This window comes from Lampetra planeri, chromosome 3 (assembly GCF_965212315.1).
Source record: "Lampetra planeri chromosome 3, kcLamPlan1.2.h2, whole genome shotgun sequence".
NCBI lineage: Eukaryota > Metazoa > Chordata > Hyperoartia > Petromyzontiformes > Petromyzontidae > Lampetra > Lampetra planeri.
Window position 1 is genome coordinate 5,193,227 of NC_136109.1, and position 18,501 is coordinate 5,211,727.

The window sequence follows — 18,501 nt, forward strand, 5'->3', positions numbered from 1 at the left end:
CCGAAGTTTGATTTCCGGTGACGGTGAACATTAATGGCGAGTGATGCGCTATATTTATGTGTTATGCAGAAGGGCCATTTTCTGAAACGTCACCTATTATATATATTTGAATGTTAAAGCTATGTAGGTTAAACGTAAGACGCGTCATGTTTCCTCCAGCAGTGTACAAAGTAGAATGCGCGAGGCGGTTGGAAGAGACCTTGGCATCAGTGGCTCTGGCCGTGGTTACCTCCTTAGCGTGGAGTTGAGTGGCTCGCCAGCCCCCCCCCCCCAAGAAGCTATGAATGGGGGGCACTGCTGTTCACGATGGGGCCATGGACCTCCACGAGTCACCTCGTATCCCGGGTTTCCAATTCACTTTTTTACATTAATAACTGCTATTACTTTCGATAAATGTTGCTTAGGAAACCGCATTACCAGTGTGGTGAGGTATGGTCAAATAACTCCACTATTTGCACAGCGTGGGAAGGCCCTCATCCAGCAGTGGACTGACAAAAGGGCTTGAACACAGTAGACGGGGCAAGTCCGGGTCTTTGCCCAGTAATATATGTGAGTGTTGTTTCAAAGAACATTGTCTGCAGTGAATGATGACCTGCTGAGATATTTAAATCCAGCGGCAAGGTTCACATCACACAGTTCCCATGTCCAGTCGTCTGATTTATTTTCTTTTCTATTGCGGTGCTCGTTGCCAATCCCTGCTGCCGGCTCCCTTACCGGAGCCCTCATCTCACGATGCCGGGACCTCTGTTGGGATCATGATGTGGACGACACGTTCAGATATTGATTGCAACAGACAGGTGGCAGCATGGCCCTTCGCGGCCTCATGACTGATGGCTTGCGAGATGACGACTGCTGCCGTGACTCGTGTGCGTGCACAATTATTTATCCATAATACACGAACTCGTACAGCGTTAACCTGCTCCCCTACCGCGACCAAGCGATGGCGCAGTGTGCTGACTGGAGTGGCGAACCTGACAGGAGACAGCGCTACAGGCAAGAGTACAACACCCACGTCGTGCTGTGTGAGACTCTCACCAAGCTCAAGGATTGTATCAAGATGCACCATCATCCATGACCTATCCACTGCAACATGCATACCTCTCCAATCCGTCACCATATATCATGGTCTTGTGATGCCACAATCTATACAGGTCCCGCACATGAACCAATTCATTTATCTGTGGCCACGGTAGACATCTTCTCAGGCATGTTCTCTCCTTTACCTGCCACGCCATCATTAGTATTGACCCCTGTCCATCATCCCTTCGAGTGACGTGTCCTGCAAAAAGTCACTTCTCTTAAGTCAACGGCTTTCTCAAATTTCCCAATATGCTCTAATACAAAGTGTGCCTCTTCATAGCTCTGATGAGGTTTCACTTTTCTTTCCTCGTGGTGGTCGCGTGGAATTAACTCCTGGTCCACCGGTTTTACCCTCCGTATTTAGAAACACACGTGTACATTGTTGAGAAATACACGTGTACATTACGTAGATACACGCATGTACTTTATTTATAAACACGTGTGCATTATGTAGAAACACACGTGTGCATTATGTAGAAACACGCGTGTAGATTATTTAGAAACGTGTACATTATGTAGAAACGCGTTTAGATTGTTTAGAAACACACGTGTACATTATGTAGAAACACACGTGTACATTATGTAGAAACACGCGTGTGTATTATTTAGAAACACGTGTGTGCATTATGTAGAAACACACGTGTACATTATGTAGAAACACGCGTACCAATCAACGACTCGATGAGGGCCTCTCTATGCGGTGTTGTATGTGTCGGGTTATGAAATTTTGATGAAAATAATAAAAATTAATAATTTTCCGAAAAATGCGCAAATCGCATTAATTATGTTAATGTGTGTATTGACATGCATAAATTATGATAATGTGTGTAATTATATGCATAAATTATGATAATCACGGAGATAATCGTAGTAATTTATGCGGATGCTTGCGATTATGTTAATGTGTGCAGTTACGATAATTAGGCTCAGCTTCGTTCATCCAGTGTTATCTCAATCAGGATAACACGATTATCATCGATTAAACGTTACCGATTATCTTAGTGTGTGTTATGATATTTTAGGTCTCCATTTTCATATCTCATCGCAGGATACAGTTATCAAGAATAAGATAGTTTTGCATGGACTTGGAAAGAAGCACTCGAACAGTTGGTGTTAAGCAATTTATTCTAAACAAGCACATGACACTCTCTTATCCGAAGGCAAGTATACGTCAATAATTCATGGACAAGATTATGCAGTAACGAAAATGAATGACTAAAAATACTTATTCATTGGCGTGATTATGCAGTTTAACGAAAATGAATGACTAAACATTTTTTATTCATGTAACTCGACGGCAGCAACTGCTTGCACGATCAGTTGATATTGAACGCACCACCTCGAAATGGCAACCCTTTTTGAAACGCAAAGACAATTTTTTTAAAGTCTTATTCGTGTGCGTGCTGTGTGTGCGTTGTCCCCTTGTAATATTAATTAATTCTTATAGCCGGGAGTTGTGTCGTTAGCTTGTGTGGTGTGGGAGGATACAAACAGCGGCCAGAAGTTTTCTCTGGGTTGGGCGTGGCCGCCGCGATTCTCTTGCTGCTCCCTCGCTCGGCGTGTCTCGGCTTATGCGCTCTCTCTCTCCACTGCTGGACGACGAGTTGGCACGACGCTCGGTGACACCCGGTGACGTCCGAGTCGTGCTGCTCTTGCGCTCTCTCTCCCTCTACTGCTAGATGACGAGTTGGCACGACGCTCGGTGACGCCCGGTGACGTCCGAGTCGTGCTGCTCTTGCGCTCTCTCTCCCTCTACTGCTAGATGACGAGTTGGCACGACGCTGTCCTTGAAGATGCTCGGTCGCTCGTGTCGCTCGTTGGCGCTCAGTGTCGCTCGGTGGAAGACTTTGACTCTCTTTCTCCACTGCGGGATGACGAGTCGGTTTTTGTTGATGCTGGTTGATCTGGGTGTGTATTAGACACACGGCGCATTCGATAGCTCTTGCTCTCTCTTGGTGGCAGCCCCCGGCTTCTCCACTGCTGGACGATTGTTGAGTCGGCACGATGCTCGCCGTCGTTCTGGACGTATAGTCTGTTCTCACTGGCCGTTGGTCGGTGTGTGTTTTAAACACGCGGCGCATTCGATAGCGCTGTCCTCCTCCTCACAGCCGTTTGACCAGGCTTTCTCCACTGCTTCGCGCTCTCTGCTTTGCTCGCTTGGTCGACGCTTGGCGATCTCCGCCCTTTTACAGGTTGATTGCTTGTCGTCACTCGTCACTCTCTCTGCTCCGTGCTTCCCTTGTTCGTGCAGCTGCCAGCTTCACTCGCACTTAACTTCGTTCTGCGAGAAGCTACACCTGCTATCGGCATCGGAGCACGGCTGAAACCCAGCCCCGACCCAGGTTGAACTCAGACTTCTGCGACTCGAACGACCCCTCCTCGTTCCATCACCTCTCGAGGCACGATCTGCCCCCGCTCTCTTGCGAGCCCCGTCGCAACACTGCGTCGCAAGCCGAGTTGCGAGACTGAGCGCGACTCGACCCAGACTGCTCTCAGGCGGTCACTTTAACGAAGTCTCGTCGTCCCATCTCTTCTCGAGGCACGACTGCCACACCTCCCTTGCGAGCCCCGTCGCACCGCTGAGCGCGACTCGGACGGACTGACTGTTCGCTGTGTGCGCCCGTGCCTAACTCAAAACGTGACTCCCCTCTGCGCATTCCTTGCGAGCGGGCAACAAAAAAACACAAACAGACCGAGAAGAAGCAGACACCCCCGTGACCTTTCCTCACGACCTTTCCTAACCCTCCAAGCATTCATGGGCCATCTGTTTGTGCTGCGGGGAGACAAAGACGGCCGTGTTTAACTCAAAACCGTGAGCACCTTCTCCTTTCTCCGCGTCTCTTGCGAGAGAAAACAAACAATGTCAGCACAAACCCCCCCCCCCCTTGTGACCTTTTTGCTCCCTCCTTGCTTGCCAGACCCCGCTGGAAGACAAAGGTGGCTGACGAGATGTTTGTAATACATTTATGTGGTCCTGTGTGTTACATTTATTCTTGAATTATATTTTATGAGTTCCTTCGGTCTTAGTATCGTGGTTATCATTCGTCTATGTTTAATGAATATTCGTAATGATCCTCGTCACATTATTATTTTGGGCCTTCGCCAAGTTTAGTTCTCCAGAGATTGGTGTTTTATTCTGAGTTATATTTTAATATCCTGAGGTTAAGTTTAACTATGTTTCCACTTAAGATTTCTGGAATTCGTACTCTTTAGTTATTTTTAGGAAGGTCGTGTAGGTAGGAAACATATACTAATAATAAAAATATTATTGTTTGTTGGTTAATTATCTTTGTTAAGTTTCTACTTTTCGGTAAGGAAAACGTTAAGAAAACGCGAAGTTTCAACCGTTATTTTACTCTGCACCTTATCTGTACATTTCCAGATGTCTTGGGAGGTTCGTCCATACATCTTTTGTCCATCTGGATGTCTATGACCTTTCTGTGACCGACTTCTTACCAGTTTAATGGCCGTTTCACAGATTCCTGGTGTGCTTGTAGTGGGTTGTTTTCATTATTTCATTAAAAATATATATATAGATAAAAAAAAAAATTCTTAATTATTCTTAATATTAATAACAGAAAACAGGGCATAGATACAACAGCAGATACTGAGATACACAAAGACACGGAGATACATTGGTCTATCCACGGCAGGATAAATACCATCCCCGCAATGTAACACTCCATATTCTGCTTAAGATCTTACGTCTTGATAGGAATACCACTGGTTGAACACATTCTTCTTTAGATAGTTATTTGTCGCTTTCCATTATTAAATTCAGTTTCTGTATCTGTATATGTCTGTGTATGTGTCTGTAATTTCTCTCCATCTCTGCGTCTGTATCTCTGTCCCTTGTCTCAGTGTAAGTGTGGGTGTCTCAGTGTCTCTGCGTGAAGGTGGGGGAAGGGAGGCGTGCCTGGGAAGGGAGGCATGGCCTGGGCAGAGCCGGCCACGCCTGGGCGGAGCCGGCCATGCCAGAGCGGATATAAGCGGGGTGTGGATGCAGAGCGGGGCGGTTGAACTCCGAAGTGAAGACGACATCATCGGTCCTCAAGTCCCGGGTCTGTGTCGTGTTCCAGAGTGTTAGTGAGTTGAGGAAGGTGGTCACCACCTCATGTACAGTGTTATATTATCTTCTTGGTTCTTTCGGTAAAGTCACGTAGAAGGAAGATGAATCCCTGCAGTCACGAAAGCTTCAAATCGAGTGTTATATTACTTACCGTTTAATAAATAGTGTTGCCTCCAAGCTGTGCGTGTGTGCACCTAATTGGAACCCACTACATTCGGCGTCAGAAGTTGTGGAAAAATAAATATTGCTAGGTGTTATCCTAGGGAAGTAAAATGGGCACACGAAAAAAAAAAACTCACCTGGACGCCTTCGTACGACGGGGAAGGCGTGACGACCATCCTTCGGACAACCCCTGGGATGGCAGCCCCGGTGACAGAGAGAGAGATGGCGCTGCACGCGGAGCGGCGGGAAGGGCATCGCACTGCTGCTTCGCCGCCATCGGGAACGTAGCCGTGGGGAGAGGACACCGTCGTCGCTGCGGGGGCTGGCGGGGGAGGCCCGGGCATGCGGGCCACGCGGTGGGGCCGCCATTTCGGCGGCTGGCCGGGGCGCTGTTCCCGCCAAAATGCCGCTCCCACCAACTCGGCGGCTGGTCGTGGCGCTGTTCCCGCCAAAATGCCGATCCAGCCAAAGCGGCGGCTGGTCGTGGCGCTGTTCCCGCCAAAATGCCGCTCCCGCCATTTATTTGGCTGGCATGGGCGCTGTTCCCGCCAAAATACCGCTGCCGCTAAATCGGCGGCTGGTCGTGGCACTGTTCCCGCCAAAATGCCGCTCCTGTCAAATCAGCGGCTGGTCGTGGCGCTGTTCCCGCTAAAATGCCGCTCCCGCCAATTCGGCGGCTAGTCGGGGCGCTGTTCCTGCTGCCGAAATGCCGTTCCCACCGACATCAATGCCAGCGGAGGGGGAGTTCCACACGTTCGGGTGGCGCCCCCGTCTTCTGCTCGAGCGCGAGAGGTGGATGGGTTCGCAAGAGGAGGCCATATTCACCATGCAAGATTCTTCGGGGCGTCCCAGTGCTCCACCTTGCCGCCCTCCGCTATTCACAGTTTGCCAGGCGAGTCGTGACATGACATAAGCACCCGACCCCAAGAAAAATAATAATAATAACTTCACCCATCTTGCAGGCACCGGGTTGCGATTACGTGTGTTTTTTTTTAACTCGCTGGTTTGCGGAGGGTGTTCGTCCGGTTGTGTGCGTGACAAATTGACGCGGCGTCCGTGCCGGTGTCTGCTTGTAACAGTGTTTGTTGTTAATTACGGCGTCGAGATCGTTATGTTCAAGGGGGCAGTTAATGATTAATTCGTTGTTGGGTGTCCTGAGCTCCGTTGATATCCTGTGGGTTGCAGTGTTAAGGACTCGTGTTGTTACATTGTTTTGTTGCAAAATCGCGATTGTTATTGTGTATACTGTATGGAGCTTCGCTCGTGATTGTTCACGTGTACCTGTCAGCAACTTTGATCGTCATTGTTGCCAAGGTACAGACCGCATGGAGCTTTGCTTGAGAGTGTTAACAGTGTATGGACTGTTGGGTACTTGCTTGTGATTATTTACTATGTACGGATTGTCTGGAGTATTGATTGTGTGTGTTGCCATGTGGGGACTGGATGGAGCATTGCTCCAAATGATTGACTGTACAAACTGCGTATACTGCATATACTGTATTAATCAATTCGGCGATTATTGGGTTTTGTCTAGTTTTCTTTTCTCTCAAAATTCGAATGCCCTGAGTCCCATGGTTAATGTTGAAGGGGATTTTGAAATGACAGGTTCGGTGTGTTTCAAACTCACTGGTTGGTTCCTGTCCGTTGTTGCACAGATTATGTCTTTTGTGCGGGAATGCCCCTTGTGTTCTACATGGATCGGGGGTGCGTTTCAGTTAATTGCCGCCAAATTGCATTGCTCTCTCAACTCGGTTGGTACAGCTGCATGCTGCAATGCGAGTCTCGGAGATGATGTGTACGGATACGGGATGTGAGGTATTGTTGTGACCATTGAATAATCGGGATCGTCACAAATTGTGTGTACCTGTTCGGCATTGGATCAGTTCAGTGGGGGATCCTAATTCAAATTGTATGTGTTGTGATGGTGTTAAATTGCGATTGTGTGGGGGATGACTGCCTTGGTTTGTGGCTCTGCCGTCATTGGTATGGAGCATTTCAATTGCGATGGTGACATGCTGCCAGGGATTTGGAATTGTGGTGCTGGCTGTCACCTATCTTGGGGCGCAGATCCTGACCAGACTGGCCCAGTGAGTATTGCGTGTCTAACACAAACGTTGTGGTCCCGTCATGCTGTGTCTGACGCCTTGACCTGACAGCCCAGAGATCGAGACACTCCGTGCCTTGTCTAGCCTAGTGGGCTGTGCGCTCACATGGCTCAGAGAGTGTGGTTCTGTCATGCTATGGCTGATGGCTTGACCTGACGGCTCGGAGGTTGAGACCCTCCGTGGTGCGTTTGGAGCTGTAGGCTCGCCCTGACGGCCCGGAGATTGAGACACTCCGAGGCGCGTTGAAACAGTGGGCTGGAGATTCGTAGTGTTCAGGTGTAGTTGTCCCGTTAAGTTGGGACTATATCCCACAGTTGTTAGGGTGCATGTTGTACAGTGAGTGAACGATGGGTCGTCTCAGCTCGGTCGGTACAGCTATATGCTGCGATGCGAGTCTTGGAGAGAGACTGGGTTAAAATTCCCCTGATACGGCTGACGCGTGCTACTGGTTGTGACGCGCGTCAGAAAGGCAGTGGGGTGGTTACATAGAATTTCCCCCCGATATGGCCGACGTGCACGGTTTTAGGATGGAGACAGAGGCGTAGCTAGTATATTTTGCGCCCGGGGACGAACTATAAAATTGGCGCCCCCCCCCCCCGTTAAATCACATTTTCCTATTACATCGAATAAGGAATAACAATAAAAATGTTAATGAAACATTGTATTTAAAGAAGCAAATTTATAGCAATTATATTACATGGCTCATTCAGTTACTGTAGTAGACTGGTTGACAGTCTACAAAAGATTTATTTTTCTTGATTTCACTGTCGCAAACTGGTCAATCACGTAATTAAAATCTGTTTTTTCCAATGTTTCTCTTTCAACGCTAAGAAGAACAAGATCGCTGAGACGATCTTGTCCCATTGAAGCACGCAAATACAACAAAATAAGTTTCATTTTGCTGAACGACCGCTCACAGCTTGCAATTGAAACTGCTATTGTTAATACAATATGCAGTGAAATTCGCAAATTCGGAAATATGTCGTCTCCATAAAACACAATAAAACCAAGAAGATCCAAAGGAGTTTCTGGTAGAACTTCATTCCGGTTACTGAGCAGCATTTTGAAATCTCCAATTTCTGTGAAAAGTTCGTGGCCATTGATGTCGGTGTCATAGAAATTTCCAAAATCTGTGCAATTTCGACGAATTGCATCGACATCTGTGTCGGATAGAAGAGTTTTGACGTCCAGCAGAAATCAAAATTTTGTGTTCAGGTCTTTTAGTCGTAAAAACCGTGTTGACATCTGTTGAAGTCGATAAAATACAGTGAGGGAAACAAGTATTTGATCCCCTGTTGATTTTGTACGTTTGCCCACTGACAAAGAAATGATCAGTCTATAATTTTAATGGTAGGTTTATTTGAACAGTGAGAAGCAGAATAACAACAACAAAATCTAGAAAAACGCATGTCAAAAATGTTATAAATTGATTCGCATTTTAATGAGGGAAATATGTATTTGACCCCCTCTCAATCAGAAAGATTTCTGGCTCCCAGGTGTCTTATACAGGTAACGAGCGGAGATTAGGAGGACTCTTAAAGGGAGTGCTCCTAATCTCAGCTTGTTACCTGTATAAAAGACACCTGTTCACAGAAGCAATCAATCAGATTCCAAACTCTCCACCATGGCAAAGACCAAAGAACTCTCCAAGGATGTCAGGGACAAGATTGTAGACCTACACAAGGCTGGAATGGGCTACAAGACCATCGCCAAGCAGCTTGGTGAGAAGGTGACAACAGTTGGTGCGATTTTTCGCAAATGGAAGAAACACAAAATAACTGTCAATCTCCCTCGGCCTGGGGCTCCATGCAAGATCTCACCTCGTGGAGTTGCAATGATCATGAGAACGGTGAGGAATCAGCCCAGAACTACACGGGAGGATCTTGTCAATGATCTCAAGGCAGCTGGGACCATAGTCACCAAGAAAACAGTTGGTAACACACTACGCCGTTAAGGACTGAAATCCTGCAGCGCCCGCAAGGTCCCCCTGCTCAAGAAAGCACATATACATGCCCGTCTGAAGTTTGCCAATGAACATCTGAATGATTCAGAGGACAACTGGGTGAAAGTGTTGTGGTCAGATGAGACCAAAATGGAGCTCTTTGGCATCAACTCAACTCGCCGTGTTTGGAGGAGGAGGAATGCTGCCTATGACCCCAAGAACACCATCCCCACCGTCAAACATGGAGGTGGAAACATTATGCTTTGGGGGTGTTTTTCTGCTAAGGGGACAGGACAACTTCACCGCATTAAAGGGACGATGGACGGAGCCATGTACCGTCAAATCTCTGTCCACATCGATCCCCCAGGCTGTGCATCTTGTTTTGGCGTTTTCTACAGCAACTTGGCTCAACTCATCACGAAGCTTGACAAATTCATGCTCCAAAGATTCATGATCAGTTGCTGCTTCCTTGAAATTTATAGTAGGATCCTGTAAGTGCTTCTGAACACGATACATTTTTCCAAGAATGACATTCCAGAAATGTAATAAAACTATGAAGTAAAAATTTAATACACATCCCTGTAACTGTTCTGCATCACTTTTGGTTTCAGGCGTCATAGTTACGTCCTCCGATGATTTGTCTAGCAGCCCTACTAGTTCATCCAGTCCTTCATAGATAGCTTTAACAGCTTCTGATCGTGCACTCCAGCGTGTTTCAGGCCGTCGTAGTTTTTGCCACCAAAAACAGGCCAGTGACTAAGGCTGAAAGACTGCGGCTGTCTGTTGTTTGGGACGTTCTTCCATGTAAGTTCTTAATAGGCGCGCGTACCAAAATTAAATTACATGACATGTAGGCTGTGTGTGGCGGGATATATAAACTTTTTGGTTGACGTGCAGATTTGTGCAGTAGTTTCAGGCTGCCGCGCCCGCCGCAATAAGTTCTAATGTAACGTTGTAAGCCTCATTTTGGCGCCCCTTTACCTTGGCGCCCGGGGACATATGTACCCCCCTGCCCACCCCTAGCTACGCCTCTGGATGGAGACGCTATGTCCGAAAGGCGGGGGGGGGGGGGTGCTAACCGGTGACATGTAATGTCTGTGGTGGTCCTCAGTGAGGGCTGCTGGGACCCAAGCACGGGATGCCTTGGAGATGCGGTTCGCGCGTGCGGCCGCCATTTCTGGGCAAGAGCAGGCAGATTTATTTTGTTTGTGTCATGTCGATTTTATATATATTTTTTAAAATGTAGATACTGGAGCAGCACTGAAGTGCGACTTCTTTGCCCAGTACATTGGTCGACCCTGAAGTACGACTTCTCGACCCGGGACGTAGACAGACATCCGGAATATTAATTAGTGTGTGTAGAGGGGTGCTAGACATGTTGGTCTTCGCCTTCTCACCACCTGACGGATGGGCCGGTGGTAGGGTGGTGTGGAACCCTGCCATCCATGGCGTGGTTGTGTGATTTCGGTTCGATTACCGGTGTTGGTTGTGCATCCAACGCGTCGGAATCTGTATATTTTTGTTTTATTTTCTCCCGCCGGGCGGTATACAATCATCTCCACTACCCTGGGGCTGGGTGACTGTCATGTCCGAAGAGCGGAGGCGAGTGTTCGTTGAGTGATGCCTCAGGAGGGTTTGTTTCTCGTCACAGGAGGCAGTATCTACCTGCCACCTTGGAGTCGCCGGTTATGCCGACCGGCTATGGACTGGGGGGGGGGAGGGAGTGGAGCATGCGTCAGCTACTCCTGCTCCTCCTGTTCTTGACTCCTGGGGAGGGGCCGTGCCCTTTGGGCCGCTTCTAGTTCCCCAGGGCCTCCAGGGGGGGTGTGTGCACCTCCCCTGGGGGGCCCGGCCACATGGACTCGTGGAAGACTGGCTGCTCTACATGGCTCTCAGACGCCTTGCTCATTGCCTACGCCATCGTTCCAATAGCCACACTCACATGTCGGTGCATGCGTGATTCTCACGCGGAGGCTGTGCTGGAGCGTAAGTGGGTTAGCCAGTTTTCATGTATATTTGTTGTTGTTAATTCCCCGTTTTCTATGCGGTTCCCTTTCTTTTACCCTCGTCGATTCTGTGTATATTACGTGATTGTATTTCTTATCGGTCGCCGGTCATTTATTGATGTTGCTGGTTCGGAGGCACACCTTTTCGATGTTTCACAGTTGTGTTACAGCCGGGACGGCTGTGTGTTTATACAGGGGGGGTGATGTAGTGACATAGGACGTCACTACTGTGTCGGCCCATACGAGGGCTGGGGGCCCCAAGGGGTGCCTGGGGGGTCACGTGGTGGAGGGACCCAGACCTTCCCGTGAGGTTGGGGAAGGGATATAAGCGGGGTGTGGATGCAGAGCGGGGCTGTTGAACTCCGAAGTGAAGACGACATCATCGGTCCTCAAGTCCCAGGTCGTCGTCCTGGACCAGGCAGCCTGTCGCCTGCCTGGTCCACTCTGTGTAGTGTTCCAGAGTGTTAGTGAGTTGAGGAAGGTAGTCACCCCCTCATGTACAGTGTTATATTACTTACCGTTTAATAGTGTTGCCTCCAAGCTATGTGTGTGTGCACCTAATTCGAACCCACTACACAAACACCCGCCGGCTGCAGCACGTGCTGTGAACTCACGCTGCAATGTGGCATTAATTGTTGTTCAGTAACTCCCACAATGTATTAAATATAGACGGAATTTGGAGTTTTTCGCCAGGTGACTAAACATGACTAACATCCGTTAAATTTTCACAGACTTTTAGAGTTGTGTTAGAAACTAAAAAAAATTGTATAGGTTTCGGAACTGTATGAGTTATTCCCACAGTACGCCACAGATTCTAGGATGGGTGAAACCCATCCACCATATCACCACAGATTAATCATGTTTTATTGTATTTGCATACACATTGAATGGACATTTACATGTAACATCTGCATGTGTCATAACATACTGGAATATCTATTACATGAGTGGCTTCATTCAAATGAAAGCGCAATCACGCGGTGGTGATGTTATTTCCCTCGGCTGGTATGCAGGAGCGCATGGATTCGATCCTGACCCTGACAGAAATTGTATGTACTCCGTGCGGTCATGTGGATAATTATATAAGTACTATGGTATGGCCCTTCATATTTAGAAACGTGCATTTAGATGATGTGGCTGCTACGATGCGTGGCTAGATCAACTCTGAAAAGAAGGCAATAGCTCCGCGGGCTTTACCTGGTAAATAAAAGTTTAGTTTAAAAACTCAGAGATAATTGCGTAAATAAAGCTACATAGCAATGCTTAAGTAATTAATATTAAGCAATGGTTGTTAAGTGATTAATATTAACTAGCCTTTTGCTGGTCAAAGGACGGGGTGTATTGCAGTAAATCTGAAACTTGTAAGCGAAAAGCAGGCCGCGACGTGATATTCATTCCATCAATTCGTGTGCATTTTTTACGGCCGCGGTGACACAGAATTATTTCATTTAAAGGTTATAAATCCTTGTTCATCATGACGCCCTTTTTACTTGTATGTCTCAATAGCGTTGCGGAGATTGCGTGACGTGAGGGTTCTGCCTTTGGAGTGAGGGTTGTAAGTTAACGCTGAGGAGGGGGGAGGAGGCGCCTTGCCCCCCCCATGTAGAGTGACGTCACCCGCTAATTATTATTAATGGAGGGGGGGGGGTGTCCATTTGGTGGACGTCACTTGTTCATGATTATTAATGAGGGGGGCTGTTCGATCTGGAGTGACGTTAACTGCTCATGATTATTAATGAGGGGGGCTGGTCGATGTGGAGTGACGTTACACGCGGGACACATTCTTGGCTCATTATAGGAGCAAATAGTTATGCGTTCCTCCGATAACGCCGTCTGTGCCCGTCCTTGAGGGTCTGCCGCGGTGCCTGCGTCGTAATAGTCTTGGCACTCGGCGGAGAATGTCTTTAAACGCATGCCGCCTTTTCTGAGCTGAAAAACGGAGATGTACTTGTTGTTAATGAATCACAGCACATCCAGACGTGTCGTGCATTTGAAGACTGGTTGGAGACAATGGTGTGCACTCGAATGTGTGTTGTGAGCAGGAAGTATCAGCCAAAATGTTTACATTTTATTTCCACTGCATAACTTCAAAATGCTATTATAATAAAAATGATGGCAGTAACTACAATGTCCTCCATGCACATAGGGAAAGCTGAGTATAAAGACGTTTTTAGAAAAGTCCTGCATTTTGATGTTTAGCCAATTCTGTTAATGGCTGTTTAACATTTGGGAAGACACCAGAATACCTGCAGATAACCCATACATACAGGAAAGCAATGTCTAAAGCTCTGCACAGATGGATTTAACTGTCTATTGATGTACTGCTATCTCCTAATCACCTTACAACCCAAGTCTACATCATCTGGCATATTTCCAGGTAGTCTTTCACCAGAATACTAACCAGGCTCAAGCCTGTTAAACGTCTGAGATCCGATGAGATTGAGGCAATGAGGGTGACTTGATCGTAGACATTTAAATCAGATACAGCTGTTACTGCACATGCATGACTTGAAGAGCCTCTGCCACATCACACAGCAGCATTACTGCACGCGGCGTAGGTCAAGGATGCAATGTCGGTGCGCTTAATAATTTGTGAAACGCACAATGTATGACTGCACCACGCTTGCACACCCATGGGAAAGAAAACAGTTACATATATTTACAATGCAGCAATAACTTTCCAGCATAGCCTATGCCGTGTTACGTATTTCCACTGCTCTCAATAGGTAATGTGGGCATGCTGTCCAATGGGCACAGCTATCGCTAGCCATGCCTGTCTTGGAGATGGGGTTATACGGTCGCTCATATTCCTTTATATTGGTGGTTGTCAAACTGTTGTACAGCATGAGTAATATGAGCTATGCACAATTATGCCAATGCTGTGAAAGTCATTATGAAGTACAATCCATTCAAAATACTTAACCATTTGTTGGAATGAAACATAGAATTCCAGTTATTAAAATACATAATTGGGATGAAATGTGTTAATTTAAAAATGGGAAATTACACAAAAAATCCCTTGCACTAGGAAGATCAGCTGTGCACCCTGTAGTCATGACTGATAACTCATTGCCAGAACACAGCAGGGCATCCCTCATGCCAGCACCTCTGTTGAGAGTGCACTGCTGGTGTCAGCATGGTGCCGTGATGTATCTCATGCTTTGTTGTTCTGTGGATGAGCGGGTTGCTGCTGCTGCTGCTGCTATAAGCGTACGCGGTCACTAGAAGATGTCTACCACCGTTCTGGTGAAGTCTGAAACTCAAAAATGGTCACGCTTTGCACAAGCTGTTCGGGATAATCTGTTCTGAGCTGGCTTGGAAGGTATGCATTGTTTTAGGTCTGGTGTCATATTCAGTAAAATATATTTCAGGATATATTTATCATAAACACCATTTTTTAAACTAGATATGTTTTGCCAACCTACCTGTGGCCAGTGGCAGCAAAAATGTATGCTGGAGCCATGGCAGGTACCCCCCACAATGAGGCACTGCCCCTATGAAAGAGCTGCCCCTTTATTAGGGTTCCTGTCCGGTAACCCGTTAAAAAGTCCTTAACAATAACTTGTTCGAAATACGCACTTACGTCTTTCAATATCGTCCCACGATCAATCCACTGCTGGATGAAGACCTCCCTACGCCATTTATATATCACATTCCATCAATAAAACATTCACTTAACATCCACGCATGCTGAGTTCATGTTCACGCCTGATAGCAATGAGACTGTGTATTTGAGGAGATAGCATGTTTGCAAAAATAGTCCCTTTTGGTCAACCTGGATCAGTGGCTTTTGTCATACAGTTTTCTGGGCTAAACGTATTTAGAACATGCATTGCCATGTCATTCATACTAAGGATAGTTTTTTTGGTAGATCTCTTGGACATTAAATACATCAAAATCTGCTCAAATGCATTTAGCTTAGACAAAATAGATAAGCAAACACTACGCTTCATATATCCGTCTCTCTACTTAAACAAAGTCTTACACAACACATAAGCCACGTGACATTCTGGGAGTACAGCACTGATTAAGTTAAAGCAAACGCTGAACTTGGTTTGACATACAGTGTCTCGTCAATAAAGTGAGACTTGCTTCAATCAGTGCTTGTGAACTGCTACATTTTATAGGTAAGAAACCCCTCTTTAAGAAATTGATCCTATAGTTTGACACAATCATTTGCAGTGTGAAGAATACAAAGATAAAACTAGATGAAAAAAAGTATTTTTTAAGTGGAAACAGATATATGAAGGAGACATTATCTGCTCATCTATTTTCTACTTATATTATCCGCAACGATGTGAATGATTATGCTTAGAATAGCACTGACACAGGAACACGTGGATCAGAGAACAAATACAAATTGTAGACACTGTACGAGACTGGTGACAGAATAGCAGCCAAAGGAGATAACCTTGCTGAGAGTATTGAGTGGTATCAGGTCATATGCAGGAGCGTGGAAGATTGTGGCATCACAAGACCATGTGGGATGGTGACGGCGTAGAAAAGTTATTCATCCAGCAGTGTAGAGATTATGGCTCTTGATGAAGGTGGTAATCTAATTATTAGGCCTCCCCACGCCATTGCCATTGGGAAGCAGCCTGTCTGGTGAAGCCCGATGACACCAGTGGGTCCGGCGCATGACTGCTGGGCTGTGTTCTTGTCACTGAGCCAGTTCACAGAGTCATGCAGCTACATTATCAGAGCCGACTGAAGAATGATCTAAGTATAGACTACATCATATCATGAAGAATATTTTCTGGAGGTGTCATAGTTCTAATCACTTGCAACAACCTGATACCTAATTAACAATTGTTATACAATTTCCCTTTAGACAACATAGAGGCTGTGGTAATGTGTTCCGTAACTGCAATAAAAATGGCTGAAAGGCTAGTGAACAGTGCAGCTAGAGCATGATAAATACCTTTAATTTCTTCAGGTTCTGGAAACGTATCTTCATTTTCATGATGTGCTTGAACTGAAATGGCAAAACAAAATGAACTGAGTATTTCTCCCCGCTTGACTCATTATTTGTATTTTTACTGCTTTCTTCATGCATTTCAAAAGTAGCGAATCGTTATTTATAAATGGATTTGATCATTTCTATATATAGACTTATTAAGGCCTTATTATGTAAATGCATAAAGTCAGTCACTGTAAATGAATATTTTGCATAATTAAAGTAAGGTAGGAACAGGAATGGGGAAGTATTGACCATCTCAGATTGGCTAATGACATGTGAGGTTCATTCCACTCAGGGTGTGCGGTGATTTCATTACGAGTTAAGAAATGAGAGAAACGCAATTTGCTTTGTGCCAAATCGAGGTTGGGTCCCTGGTACCCACCACCGCATATCCTCTCCCCGACTGAAACGCAGGCAGTGGCGGTGCACTCCAAAGAGGGAGGCACCGTGGCCTCCTCCACGCCAGTACGGCAGCTCGCACGGTGAGCGTGCGCGCTGCTCCTTTGCTCCCCACAACATAGCAGCCCTCGCACAACCTGCTTACTAGCAGCATTCATTGTCATCTTGGTGTTCCCTAAGGTAAACTTCTCCTTGAAAGGAGCTCACCATAAGGACACAGAGGACATGAAAGCAATATGATGAGGTAACTGAGAGACTTGGGCTGGGAGCTGCCAGCACGGAGCCTGGAAGCTACGTGACGGCTGGAAGTAATGCCTGTGTAGTGACATAGATTGGGTCACTACGGCGCATAGCGCTGCTTACTGACAAAGAGGGGAATTGTGGGTGCAGCAGAGCATGCAATGTCATGGAATGGGTCACTAGGGTGAGTAGCGCTGGTTGCCGGCAGAGAGGGGAATCTGAGGACGTAACAGCCCGGTCGGCTAACAGGACACGTGATAGGCCGAGGTAAGGGATGTAGGGCAAAGGTGACAGAGGGGACACGTGGGGTATAGCCCAGAATCTTCTGGTAGTTTCCAGAAGGGGGCGTGGCCGAGGGCGGAGCCAGGCCACGCTGGGGGCATAAAAGGGAGGTCCCGAGGTGGGATTGAGGCTGTCGTTTGGAATGGAACCCGCCGTGCTACGTCTTCGTTTCCTCGGCGTCGTGGGTCAGGCGTCATGGGTCAGGCAGCGTGCCGGCTGTCCTGACCCATCTGTAGTTATCCCGTGTGTGAACAGAAGGGCTTAAGTGTATAATAAAAGTATGTGCCTCCTATTATAGGGTCTCCAAAGTGACTCACGACACATGAGTGGGGGAGGAGACTGCTTTTAAGGAGATCCACATGAGCAACTCATAGCTCAACTAGTTTGAACAACAACCATATATTACGTGACATTATGACTGGACTTCAGTCATGATAACCAATTAAAATAAATACAGGACATTGTTGAATACAAAGAGTGAAGGCTGTAAAGGTAAACATGCATAAAATCAAATTCATATACAACACGTTCACTCAAAAAAAGATAACTGTTGAAAAGGCAAGATTAAAAACTACAACCATGCATCTCTCGACTTTTTGCCAAGCAGTGCGCAGATGGTGATCTGGAAGTTAAATATCCCCTGACCTATGCCTAAATTGGCCAATATGGGAGCATGGTGGTGTCTTTCCATCCTTCCGGCAAAGATGACAACAGGCAGAACAAGTATCACTTACTCGATGTGATAGTAAAATCCATCATCAGTGTATAAATGTCCATCATCACTTCCAAAAGTCCGTTTTCCTCAGCGTCACTTTGTAGGCACTTTTGCATTTCCTTGAACAGTTCTGAAAATGGGAATAGAGCGTGGTTATGCAAGGTACTCTTGGTAAAGGATAAAATATCTAATTCCCATTATAACATTTTTGGGTTAGGCTACAATGATGTGACCAAATATGTTATATGAACCATCCATCACCAGATACTGCCAAATAAATTACTCATCACTTGTACAAGTGTTTAACACATACATTATTATTGTTTCAACTCACCAATAAGTTGAAAAAAAAGACTTCCAACCAAATTTAGCGATTCGATATGATATTTTATTTTAAACTATGTCCAACATCATCAAGACAAGATCCAGGAAGTAACACAACAATCCAGGGAGTTAAGAGTAACTGTGCCCTTCATCTGGTTTCTTCAATAAGTGTTATGGCTTGATTTGAAGCTTTCGTGACTGCAGGAATCCATTCTCT

The 18,501-nt window shown here is 46.4% G+C and overlaps 2 protein-coding genes across 2 annotated transcripts in view; both read right to left on the bottom strand.

The window, feature by feature from the left end:
• Positions 1-18,501, bottom strand: part of LOC144736793 (uncharacterized) — an 870,278-nt gene that overhangs the window by 639,554 nt on the left and 212,223 nt on the right. The window lies entirely within an intron of this gene.
• Positions 12,211-18,501, bottom strand: part of LOC144736805 (uncharacterized) — a 104,337-nt gene continuing 98,046 nt past the window's right edge. The window contains exons 31-33 of the mRNA XM_078619452.1: positions 17,980-18,090; positions 16,286-16,339; positions 12,211-13,293 (exon numbers count right to left, since the gene is read on the bottom strand). Of these exons, the coding sequence (XP_078475578.1) occupies positions 13,157-13,293; positions 16,286-16,339; positions 17,980-18,090 (302 nt within the window). The 3' untranslated portion in view covers positions 12,211-13,156. The remainder of the gene's footprint in view (positions 13,294-16,285; positions 16,340-17,979; positions 18,091-18,501) is intronic.